We start from the raw sequence: 12,260 nt of genomic DNA, 5'->3' as shown, positions 1-12,260 counted from the left end.
ATTATGTACAATAATAACACGAAAAAAACAATGCTTTCGGGTAATAGTTTAATGGCCACCGTGTTTCTTGCTATCAAGACAGCCGGTAACACACTACGCATGACCCCTCCCCGACTAAAAAGAAAGACAAGCGAACATTTTTTTTTTTTTTTTCCAAGAAAGAATTTGGGTTAATATCCCCCCTCCCCCCCTTTTTTTTATTTTACAGAAAGAAAATGTTTTTCTTAACAAGGAAGAAAAAGTTGAGGTTAATTTTTTTTTTTTTAACAAGAAATCTCTAAGTTCTGACTTATGTCTGTACAATGCAGCAGTCTGTAAAAAAAAAATTATGCAAAAGTTTTGTCTTGTCTGTCTCGCTCCTTTATAAATAAATAAATACGTGCTAGGTATTGCTGCATGAATACCAGGCCGCTGAATCCACTGTTTTATGTCTAGCCACATTCATTCTACATTTTGTGTGTAGATACTGGGATCCTGAGGGTCCACAAAATTTTCTGAGTGGTTTATGGTGTAGTGTGGAAAATGCCGGTTCCAACAATCACTGAAAATTATTGAGCCCGGAAGGATAAACTTGTACACCAACGGAATCAGTTTTGGCGTCCTGTTTTTCATCTAGGCCCGTCAATGCGACAAAACTTTTTTTTTTTTTTTTAAATTCTTTCAATTCCACCATATCTGACTAGCCATCCTTCCTCTATTATACTTTCGGCGCATGATAACGGTTTCGTTGATTTCAACAGCTATCCCGTCGTCTCCAATGGGTTCCTGGTTATTAAGCCAGTCCTCACAGACCTCGGAACAGAAGGACCGCCAATCAACTGAGGAGTGGTGCGAAATGTCCAGATTTTCGCATACTGTCCGATGATTCCACATAGTGCTTAAAAAATGATTGACGAACATTATTACTTTCCACGCTGGCATCCGAGCAATGAATGTTCCTGTTTCGGCGACAGCGAAATCGCAATATTTTTTTTTTTTTTTTTTTTTTTTTCCCTCCACTTTTGTGTAGTGCATGCACCTCCAGATTCATTTACCTTCTCGAAACCAACACTCATTTTTGCATTGCGAACAAGTAACGCTTGTTGGTAAAACACAATGTTTTCGCAGAAATTGCCTGCTCGTGTCTTTGTGAAATGCCTTTACTGTGTCGAAATATTTGTTGCTACAACCGTAGCAGGAATCCACAGTATTGGTATTCATCTTTTTTTGACACTAAAAGACTTTTTACAGAAATAAATTAAAAAAAAAAAAAAAAAAAAAAAAAAAAAAAATAATGGAAAGAAATGAATGTATAAAGAACTGTATAAAGAGATAAATGTATGGAAAAAAAAACACTCTTTTCTGTGCAAAAAAAAGTTAAGAAAATTTTTTAGTATTTAATTTCGCGTGGTGTTTTTGTTTGCAGTAAATGCTGAAACTGAAGAAAAAGAAATCATCTGCTACAATCACTGACAATTTCTGCGCATTCGCATCCACTTCACCAGACAGGCAAAAAAAAAAAAAATGGTGGGCAGACATTACTATACTCGTAACCACAGGCTAATGGATGTGTCAGTTTTGCTCATCATTCTAGTCCGTGACACTATTAAATGTTTTTTTTTTTTTTTTTTAAGCAGCAGACCCCACTGGAGCTGTAAACGATTGGATATTAAAAAAATGACTTCTGAAAGGTAAATATTCGAGTGGTCCCCCCCAGTGCACTTTCACCATTTTATTTTACTTAAATAATTTTTCTTTGATTTAAAGACATTTTTTTTCATTTTCTTTCATTTTTCTGGTTTATTTTATTTAATAAAATAAATATTTCATTTTTCTTCGAGGACAAGTGATACACAACTTTTTTCATGTGCATGTTTATTTTAATGGTAATTTTTATTTCCATAATAAACACACGCACGAAGAAAATGAAAGAAAATTAACTAAATTTATTTAAGTTAAAGAAAAATTATGTAAGTAAAAAAAAAAAAAAAAAAATAATAATAATAATTAAACAATAAGTAAATAAAACAGCGGGGCGGGGCATCGTTAAAGCATCTTTAATTTTTCTTTAACTTAAATAAATTTACTTCATTTTTTTTCATGCGCGGAGAAACAATAAAATAAGTGCAGACTGCAGAGCACCATTCTAACGAAGCTAAAATGATTTTCACTTAGATCCGATATCTACTGTAATTTAAAGGCTTATTTTTATTAAATAATTTCTGAATGCAAATAGGTCACAAATGAGTAGGTGAAACTGTTTTTCACTAATTTTCCAATGCTATTTCCTTTAAAGTTCAAATTAATTTATGTCAGAAATAACGTATTTATTGGCCGCCAGTGAATTTGAATTACATGCATAATATGGGTATAAATATCTCAAACTACTTATCTCTGCAAAATTTAAATGGGATTTTCGTTTTCAGCATAGGCGAAAACTCATAAAAGACCTCATTTTTTAGAAAATTGTGGAAGTGGAACTAAAGTAAATTCGTTTATACTAATACGCGCTCGCGTGTAGTCGCTGGGTTCAGGGTTTAATACCATGCAAACGGTAAATTTGCGACGGAAACGGTTTTCATATTCTTTTTAAAGACATCAAACTCTACAAAAATTTTTTTTTTTATACGAACGTGAGTTAAAGTAAAATTTTACCAAAATTAATTTGCATATTTACAAAAATAGAATTTGTTACAATTAAAGATTATTAAAATATTTACTAATAAAATAAATTGTTTATCATTTTTATGAATCATTAGATTCCTATCAAAATTTTGGGTATTTATCAGAGAAACCAAGAAACTAATATATGGGAATATATATATATATATATATATATATATATATATATATCCACAAGAAATAAATATTACCGTAGCCAATAAAAGTTAATTTTATACCTACCTGGCTAATTTGTTTGTGTTTTCAAGTAGTTTTTATTGCTCTTTATTTAATCTTAAAAATTCAGTTTTTCTTAGCAGATTTAAAAAAAAAAAAAAAAAAAATTAATAGTTACGCTCCCCTCCAGTCATGTGGAGGGAATTTTGTAACTATTCTGTACTTTCACCTAACAATTGAATAAAACGTATCATAAACTCGAATTTAACATGAAAATATGATTACGTACATAAGCACTTTTGTTTGGAAAGTTACGCCCCACCACGCCCCAGGAAAAATCCACTTTTTTTTTTTTTTCTGAAGTGCGCAGGTAAAAAAAAAAAAAAAAAAAAAAAAAAAAACAAGAACTTGTAAACCTTGAAGTGAAAACAAGACCTGGTTCTTCCAAAGAGAGCGATGCCGCCATTATTTTTTTAATTTATTTATTTTTTTAAATCCGCTCAGAAAACTAAATTTTTAAGATTAAATAAAGAGCAATAAAAACTACTTGAAAGCACAAACAAATGAGCCAGGTAGGTGTAAAATTAACTTTTATTGGCTACGTTAACATTTATTTCTTGTATATTAATTTTTTCCCCATATATTAAGTTTGTAGCTTTTTAAGTTAAAAAAAAAAAAAAAAAAAGTCTTCGGTTTTATAACTACTTTTTTCATATCCAAAAACTGTTAATTCAGTTTTCAGATGGAAACCTCAAGCGTGAAAAAAAACCTCTGCTGAAAGAATGAAAGCTCTAAGAAAACGAAGGAAAGAAATGGATACATCTTTTCAAGAACAAGAAAATGCCAGAATTTCAGCCTTCGAAAAAGTCAGCGAGAAGAAATGAATACAGATCAAATAAAAGAACATTGTAAAAAAGTTGCCAAACATGTCCATCTCTCACGATTAAAGCTAAGACAGCAAGAAAGCATTGAGTCACTCCCTATCAAATCGGGCAATGGGTTCAAGACGCCTCAATTATTGGGAAAAGCAATCTGAAAAGTAGATAAAAACTTGCCTAAGTCACCAACAAAACAAAGAGGCGTTGTTACTGGCTTAGCCAAGCAGGTAGGACTGGAAATGAGTCCAGAAGTCACATAACCGTGGACAAAGGATAAACCAAAGATTTACAGAAGAAAATAAAAAATTGATAGACTTTTATCTAAACAGGGATATTATATATACCATGCCTGGAATGCATGATGAAATGACGGTCTGAGAAAATGGGATTAAATCAAAACGCAGAAAATATTTAGTCATGTGTTTAAAAGGAGGCTTATGAGCTGTTTAAACGGTCCTACCCTGACATGACTGTAGGATTCAGTAAATTTGCATCTCTGAGGCCAGCGGATGTGTTGTTGCTTAAAGATCAGCATCCAGACATGTGCAAATGTGAAATTCATGAAAATTTTATTCTAAAAATTAAGTCTTGGAATTATCTATGACAAACACTTTTGGTCTAGCATTCGTGATTTGACTTCTCCTTGTTGGAGAGGTATTTGTGTTAATTGTCAATTTGAGGACAAGTTCACAATCGAGAAAAGCGATGCTGACAGTTTTTTTTCGAAAGAATGGATAAAAACTGAAACTGGACATCTACAAATGGACCAAAAACAAGGGTGTGGAGGTGAATGAAAAGATCTTTTCAGCAACTTTGCTTTTTTCAAAGAACATGTGAGAATAAAACAGATTTGTGGAAGACAAAACGAGGAGGAATTGCCACGTTTTCCAGTGTGACTTTGCAGTGGCCTACAGCTGTGAATATCAAAATGAGGTCCAAAGTGCTTTGTGGTCTTGGAAATCCATTGTTTACTGCTGCTTTGTATAGCAAGAACCAAATTTGCCAACCATTCCCAGACAAAGGAAAAAATTCTGTCTTTACCTTTATTAATGCTTAGACAGACTACATTCAATTTGAAAAAGGGGACATGCTCATAATTTACTCAGATGGGCCATCATCAGAATTCAAAAATAGATACATTGGCAAACTGGTATATTATCAAAAAAATTCAAATGCAAAGTTTCCTGGAAATATTTTGCTACATCACATGGAAAAGGTGTGGTTGATAGTATTGGTGGCTCTGCCAAATCTCTAGTGAGAAAGAGTCATGAGTCAAGGTAACAAGGCTGATAGCCATTAGTCATGTGCTCTCGTGTAATGAGTGAATGTAGGATTGACATCAAATTCTTAAAGATAAACTAAAATGACCAAAAAATGGGCTGAAATGACTTAAATAAATAAAAAGTAAATGACTTAGAATGACTTTAAGGATGAATTGAATGACCTTAAGAATGACTTGAATGCTTAAAAAATAATTGGAATCTTTCAAAAACAACTTGAATGATCTGGAGAATGACTTGAATGGCTTTGAGACTGACTGGTTGTAAAGTGGGTGATCATTTTACATTAATACAGAAAAGTGATCCCCCACTTTATATCACAAAGTTACAAACATAAGTACAGCATGTAGTAAGAACAGATACTACACTTTGAGATATTAAATCCTTTATTCATGTTAAAAGTACAGTGAAAATCAACAATGAACAAAAAACTTAGGCACATGGCCAACTAGAGTGATTGTGTGGGTCGTTGGTCATCCTTGTCACTCCAGAACTAACAAAAATAAAGTTTCTCCCAGCTAGTATCTTTCACCATAATACCGCATTCACCCTTTCATACTGGGGGATGTTCTACTTAACTCCCAATTTTTAAAACATTTTTTATTGATTGTAAAAACAAAAGATGACAATAAAAATGGCACAATAATTCATTTCTGTCGAGGGTGGGGGAAGAAAAAACAAAAGGTGATTAGTAGGACCCTCCCAACCCATCTAGTTGATAGACTTCCCGTTCCACTAGGTTTGTAAAAGGAACCTCGCTTCTGCGGGTCAGTCTCTAAATGAGGATGCCTCTAGATGTGGGTGAATGGAGAAAAGAAAATTTTGTGGGTAAGGAAAGGGGTTAGTTTGTATTTCTTTCTCTCCAAGATGGGTGAAATTTAGAGGAGGGGTGAAAACAAAAATTGCAAGTAGGAGGGAGTGGGGATCTTGGAGGCTTCCTAATTGGGGAGGGATGGAACATACACTCAGCTAGCTGAGAGTCTACTTGGTAATTTTACCTTATGGAACTGCGCGTCCTCTTCGTACACGCAGACTTGCTACATGTATCCTTCTGTCAAATGCTGTGTGATGCAGCCTTCTTCTATCACATGTGATCTTCACTTGTAGTTGGTGTTTAAAGAAAGCGATCAGATCCTGATCAGAAAAAGACCCCCCCCCCTGCAACCTTGCAGACGCGATGTCCAAATCACCATTCTCGCCACGGCCAGGATTGTAACGTAGACCATTTGTCTTTCCCGGTCCCATGGCAGCCTCATGTTGTCCACAAGATTGGATACGGTAATTGGGCGAGGATGCTCAGGATCGATGCGAGCCGTCACATTGACATACAACCAGTACCGGCGGGGTTCACGGCAATCGAAGAAAGCGTGATCAGTCGTTTCTACGGCCGTTGTCCCACAACGGGGACAATCAGGCGACTCCAAAAACCCGGAACTGCATTGTATGTTGTTGAGTGGAAGTGCATTTCAGGCCAATCGCCAGGTCAGAGAGAACTCCGAATTGTTCAGATGACTTGAACCTGGTACCCAACTCCACAGATCTCACTCTGCTGCCAACCCAAACGCGCGCATAGCGGGTCATCGGCGGCCCCCTTCACTAGATCCCTGTGGAGTTCCCTACGGGTAGCAGTCACAAGGTCGCTGGACCTTCGTAGTCGTTTTAGCGTGGCTCAGCACTCTTTCATGTAGGCAGATTCTCCCCATGGCCTGTGACGGCTCTCTATAGAAGGGTCGAGAACGAGGTCGGAGAAGGCAACAGTAGCCACGGGGTGCCACGGTTGGTCATCTTGTATATAGTGGCTTAGGAAGGCCAGCCTCTCAGTGTCTCGCTGACACTTCAAGTCCGGCATTCTCGAGCCTCCCTCACACGGACGTTGAATACAGACCTGTCTGCTCACCCAGTGTCTTCCTCTGTCCCAAAGAAGCGAGGACAAGAGTTTGACGAGAGCTGTTAGGTGTTGTGCAGGCAGGGGAAGTACGGCCAGTCGGTAAAGGATGAGAGGAAAGACGTAAGTGGCGCACGCCTCAGCTCTACCCTTTGAGAAAAATTTCCTAGGAAGCCACGAATTGACTGCAGCCTCCACCTTTGACCGTTTCTCCAACCAATTTTTGTCAAACCACACACCGAGGATCCGAACAGCTGAAGGACGCCAGGAGGTTGGCGTTGCCACTCTAGGCACCCAACCTCTTGGTTTATCTTGGTCCCTGTAATTCTTTCGTACCGAGCGAGCGCCTCCGATCTCGATGTCTCTGAAGCTCGACACAAACATCGTGACATCATCGGCGAACGCAGATGCCTTGGAAGCTGAGCCACCGGGTATTGCAATTCCGTGCAGGGCCGAATTTTCCTCCCCATGTCTCAGCTTGCGGAGCAGGTGCTCCAAAACCAGGACATAGAGCAGGGGCGACAGTGGACAACCCTGACAAACCAACTGAGAGATAACAAAGGGTTTTGAGCGCTTTCCGTTGACTTGCACGATGCTGTGGGCTGTCGATACATCACGGAGATCCACTTGCAGAAGTCCGGTTAAAACCGGTGGCCTCTAAGACAGATGCCAAGAAATGATGGTCGACCCTATCGAAAGCTTTGGACAGATCTAAGTTGATCAACGCGGCTTCCATGTCGTCCTCTATCCCTCCCTCTAAGACTGTGCGTATCAGGTGCAAGTTGTTCTGAATCGATCTCCGCTTCACAGCGTAGTTCTGTTCCGGCTCAACCAACTCGCCGATAACAACCTGCAGCCGATTCGACAGGACCTTGGCCAAAATCTTCAACTCTGTGTTTAGCAGAGTCATGGGCCTGTAATCGTCTAACTCTTCTCCACCATGCCTGTCATGTTTCCTCAGCAATGTGATCACTCCCTTGGTGACTTGCCCCGGGATGGATCCCTGAGCAAACCAATGGTTGAACACATCCGTCAGAAGAGGCAGAAACATGGGCGACAGCCTCGAATAGAGTTCGTATGACAGACCATCGAGTCCCGGCGATCTGTCACAACTGACCTGCTTCAGCGCAGTAAAAACCGCCCGCTCTGTCACACGGCCCTCCCAACTAGCCGCTTGAGGCGGGGATAGTCAGCCAAATAGTTGTTAAACTCAAGGTCCGGAAGATTGGGCTGCTGTGTAAAACTCTCCTCGAAATGTTCTCGAAACCCCTCGCAGATCTCCCGAGTCGATTCCAGAGTGCGTCCATCCGGATTTCTTACCTTTGCAATGTACTTGTCCGATCCACACCTAGAAATTTCACGACGCGCATCAGTGTTGGAGTAAACTGCTTCATTGCCTGTCTTTCTAAGCCTAGCTCTGACTACTTGACCTTCATAACGCTCGCTATTCTCACGCAGAAGATCCTGCCTAGCTAGTTCCTGACTAACCCTGTCACCCTTCCTCGTAGCCCGGGCTAGTTTCTGCTCTAGCTTTGTTTTGGCCTTATCTAGTGCGAGGCGCTGGGCATACTTGACAGAGAAGGTTCTAATTTTGGCTTTTAGACCTATCCACCACTTACTCTCGGTAACTGCCCACACTAATGCTTTTTGAATTAATTCTATTAGCTTCTCTTGGAAGTCTTGTATCTCCAGAAGGTTTAACTTCCAGTGAGCCACTAACTTAGGCCTATTTCTTAGCTTCAGCCGGGCCATAACTAACATCCTGTTCAAGTAAGTGTTTGGATAGGAGGAAACGCTATTAGTCTACGTCCACATCTCCCGCCCCGGATGCTGGACCCGAAACATATCGACCAGACCACATCTAGCCATCAGATCAGCCAGGCTGGACTCGTACCTCTCCGATCCTCTAGCATCGACTCCTACCTTATCTATCTCGGGGTCTAAGATGGCGTTCCAATTTCCCATTAGCACTACCTACTTCTGACAATCTACAAACGCGTCAATCTGACTGGAGAATGAGACCCTTTCATGAGCGGTGCTGGGCGCATGAACTGCGATCATCCAAAACACAGTATCTTTTACGGCAACATCGGCCACAACCAGCCTGCCCACTGCATCCCTATGAACAACGTCGACCGTCACCGACAGGGTACGTTTAACCAGCACGGAAACTCCCTTCCCCCGTGGGTTGCCATATGCTGAGAAAACCTCAAAATCTCGGGCCAGCACCTGACAGTCCACAGAGGAAATGAAATGCGTCTCCTGAATCGCAGCCACATCTACTTCCAGGGACAAGAGGTCGTGCCGGAGGCGAGCCGCCCGGCCCGATGATCTCCAGCCCTTCGCATTCAAACTAGCCAAATTCCAAGCTATGGTACCTACCTTAGGGTGTGTGACACTCAGCTCCGAAGTCAGCTGGGGAGAGGACACCGACGTTATGTGCCATGCTCAAGGTGATCAGGTTTTTCATATCCTGACCTTCTCTCGCAATGCCACTGACGTCCAAAGGATAATTTTCGTGGACCTGTAGAGTGACGGATGGACCAACACTGGGACCCTTCCCTTGCATTGTTTCGACAGTTCATCAAGAGAAGTGTAATTTTTCTTAACCAATTCGATTCCCGGAAACGCCCCTTCAGCGGCCTGCAGCCTTGTCCACAAGTTGGTCTTGCAGGCCTCTGGAGTTCTGACAAAAGTTATTAGGAGACGGGCATCCGGGAAATTTGAGGGGATATTTACATCTTTCTCCTCTATCTGTTTGTAATCGAGCAGAGGTTTTAAGTTTTTCCTCTGCCGATGGGAAATGCCTATTGCCACAGATAAAGGGTCTACATAACATCGTTCCTCGGGGGCAAGGGCTTTTAATTTGGTTGGACTGCAAAAGGCAGAGGAGTCTTTCCCTTCCCTCGGTTCATTCTTTTCTTTTTCTTTTTGGGGTGGTGGCTCAGTTTGCATTGGTGTGGGGACGGGTGTTTGTGTGGTTGCTGGTGCGGTGTCTGGTGTTGGTGTCATGTTTGTTGTTGGTACGGTGTCTGGTTTGGGGGTGGAAGTGGATTTTGTTGTTAGGGGTGGTGTATGTTCACAGGGAGTGGCGGGGCCACCTTTTCTTTTTTATTCTTTCGAATGAACCGGGGAGAGGTGAGGTCGAGTTCTTCTCCCTCACTTGTGGATTCATCCTCAGAGGAGCAGTCTTTTCTCTGCTTAATCTCCGTCTCGATTGGTGTGGGGACCGTTAGTTGTGTCTGCTTCTCTAGTTGCTGCTGCGGCTGTTTTTGCTACTTCTGCTGCACTTGCTGTTCTTGCTGCTGCGGTAGTTGTTGTTGCTGCAGCTGTTTCTGCGGCATCGGCTGCAGTGGCTGTTGTTGTTGCTGCATTTGCAGACGCTGCTGTCTCGATTTTTGGGCTGGTGGTGGGACGGTGGCGGAAGGGATTATGTGCTTCCGTTTTTGTCTCACTACCGTGCTCCATTCCTCCCCCTTGACATCCTGGGGTGTTTGGGTTTTCCTTGGAGCTGGGGTTGGTGCCGTGGTTGCAGGGGTTGTTGCCGCCTGTTTTGGTGCGGGCGCTGTCTCAGGGGTTGTGACCGCCTTGAGTTGTTTTATTAGGGGTTACCCTTTGGGGGCAGCTCCTAGCCATGTGGCCCTGCTTTTGGCAGAACCAGCAGTGCGGACGACGGCCCTCCACCACTACTGTCATGCTGGCGTCCTTGTATGTCAGCAACGCTGGTATCGCCCGAACACCCTCCCTCTTCAGCCTCATTGCTATTGTGTAGCAGCCCAGGTGAGTCCCAGTTTTTGACCGTACTGGGGTCACCACCTATTCCACCTCACTGTACTGGCTGAAGAAGCATCCTAGCAGTTCCGCAGGTATTTGGGTTGGCACATTAAATACCTGCACCAGAGTCTCTTGCCCTGGTATTTGGGTATTAGTTTGACTCTCCCATGCTTTATTTCTTGGAGGAAGAGTCTCTCCGCATCGTCCTTGGTGGGTAGGAGAATGTCCCACACGGCGAAGCTCCTCTGGTACAGGTATAGTACCGGGATGTTAAGTTTGTAGAGGAGCCCTGCCATGTCTTCCTTCTTCATCCCTAGGAGGCAGTGTCTTTTGGGCCTGACTCTCCTTGGTTAGTCTTTTTTGGGAGCAGTTTCTCGTTTTGAGGAGTCTGCCTCTTGGGGACCATGATCTTTCTTGTTTACTTTGAGGCCATCTGCCCCTTCCTCGTTTGTGAGGTCCAGGTGGTATGCCCCCTCATTTTCTTGATCTGCTCCCCTTTTGGGGGAGCAGCCCTCCTGGGGAGCGCTGTTCCCTTTATTGACCTTTTGGCCTGGCACCTCCTTTTTGTGGTCGGAGTGAGATGCTACGACCGATTTTGGTTTTGCTCTCCTTTGGGAGGAGTCGCCCTGGGGGAGCTGTTGGTAAATTTTCCCCCTCCTGGGGAGCGTCCAATGATGTCATTTCCGGGCGGTACACCCCATCCGTAGTTGTTGCTTTTGCTCCTTCTGTTGGGGAGTCGTCCTCTTGGGGAGCAGTAGCCCCCTGGCTGGGGTTATCTGTATTGGTGGGCCCCTGACTGTGGGTATCCATATTGGTGGCTCCCGGGCTGGGGGTGTCCCTTTTGGTTCCCTCTTTTAAAAATCACCGAAAAGAGTGGCATGAAGACGGCGTCCAAAGTGGGGAGCCGACTTTGGTGCCAAAAAGAAGTGGCGCCAAAAGGCGGCAAGAAGGGAGATAGAACTGAGAGAGGGAGTGGTAAGTTAGTGGAGGGAAGAGATATAGTGTTTCCGACCCTCCCTCGTGGGGAAGGTGGTAAATTATCAGCTCAGATCCCCTTCCCTCGCGGGGGTAGAGCAGAGATAGACAAAGTGGGGGTGCAGATAGAACGCTACTTAAACAAAAAGCTTGTCAGAGTGTTCCGGGCATGAGAATGTGTCGCCAGAACGGCACTGCCTTGCACAATATCTGAACAGATACTACACTTTCATCTTCATATTTAATTTATTCCGTTTAAAAAAAAAATTACAATTAAAAAAATTTCAATATAAAATTAAAAAATTTTAAAAAGTAAAATCTCCAAAAGACAAAACAAATTTAGGCACAAGGCCCTATAAGATCTGCGGAGGGGAGTGTTGCAGGGTTTTTGTAACTAAAGTAAAAATTGGAGTCTTTGGCGACTTGACTGGCAACATTTACCACAATACCTCATTCACTCTGTGGGATCTAAAGCTAACTAGTGAATACCCAGCGTTTAAGCAAAAAAACATATTTACAATTTCTGTGTGTGCATTTTTTATTTAAAAAAAAAATTTTTTTTATTAAATTAAAATAAGTGTGTGTGTGTATGAAAAAGTTCAATTCATTGGAAAAATAAAAGTTCTTTAATTTGGTAACAAATAGTATGTG

General features: G+C 41.9%; 1 protein-coding gene across 4 annotated transcripts in view; it reads left to right on the top strand.

Annotated features, from left to right (window-relative positions):
* The window catches only part of LOC145276869 (activating signal cointegrator 1-like), a 158,541-nt gene that overhangs the window by 32,297 nt on the left and 113,984 nt on the right, over positions 1–12,260 (top strand). Inside the window, exon 2 of one of the 4 annotated variants that reach the window (XM_080128272.1) lies at positions 1,617–1,670. The exons of 2 other annotated variants lie outside the window; for them this stretch is intronic. In XM_080128272.1, coding sequence (XP_079984398.1) covers positions 1,617–1,670 — 54 coding nt within the window. Of the gene's footprint in view, positions 1–1,613; positions 1,671–12,260 lie in introns of all 4 variants that reach the window. One more of the 4 variants, XM_080128271.1, reaches the window with a different exon arrangement.

The sequence above is a fragment of the Euprymna scolopes genome, chromosome 5 (assembly GCF_053919585.1).
Source record: "Euprymna scolopes isolate OS-2025 chromosome 5, ASM5391958v1, whole genome shotgun sequence".
Lineage (NCBI taxonomy): Eukaryota > Metazoa > Mollusca > Cephalopoda > Sepiida > Sepiolidae > Euprymna > Euprymna scolopes.
Note: the sequence above shows the minus strand (reverse complement) of the source record. Positions and strands in the feature narration are given on the sequence as shown.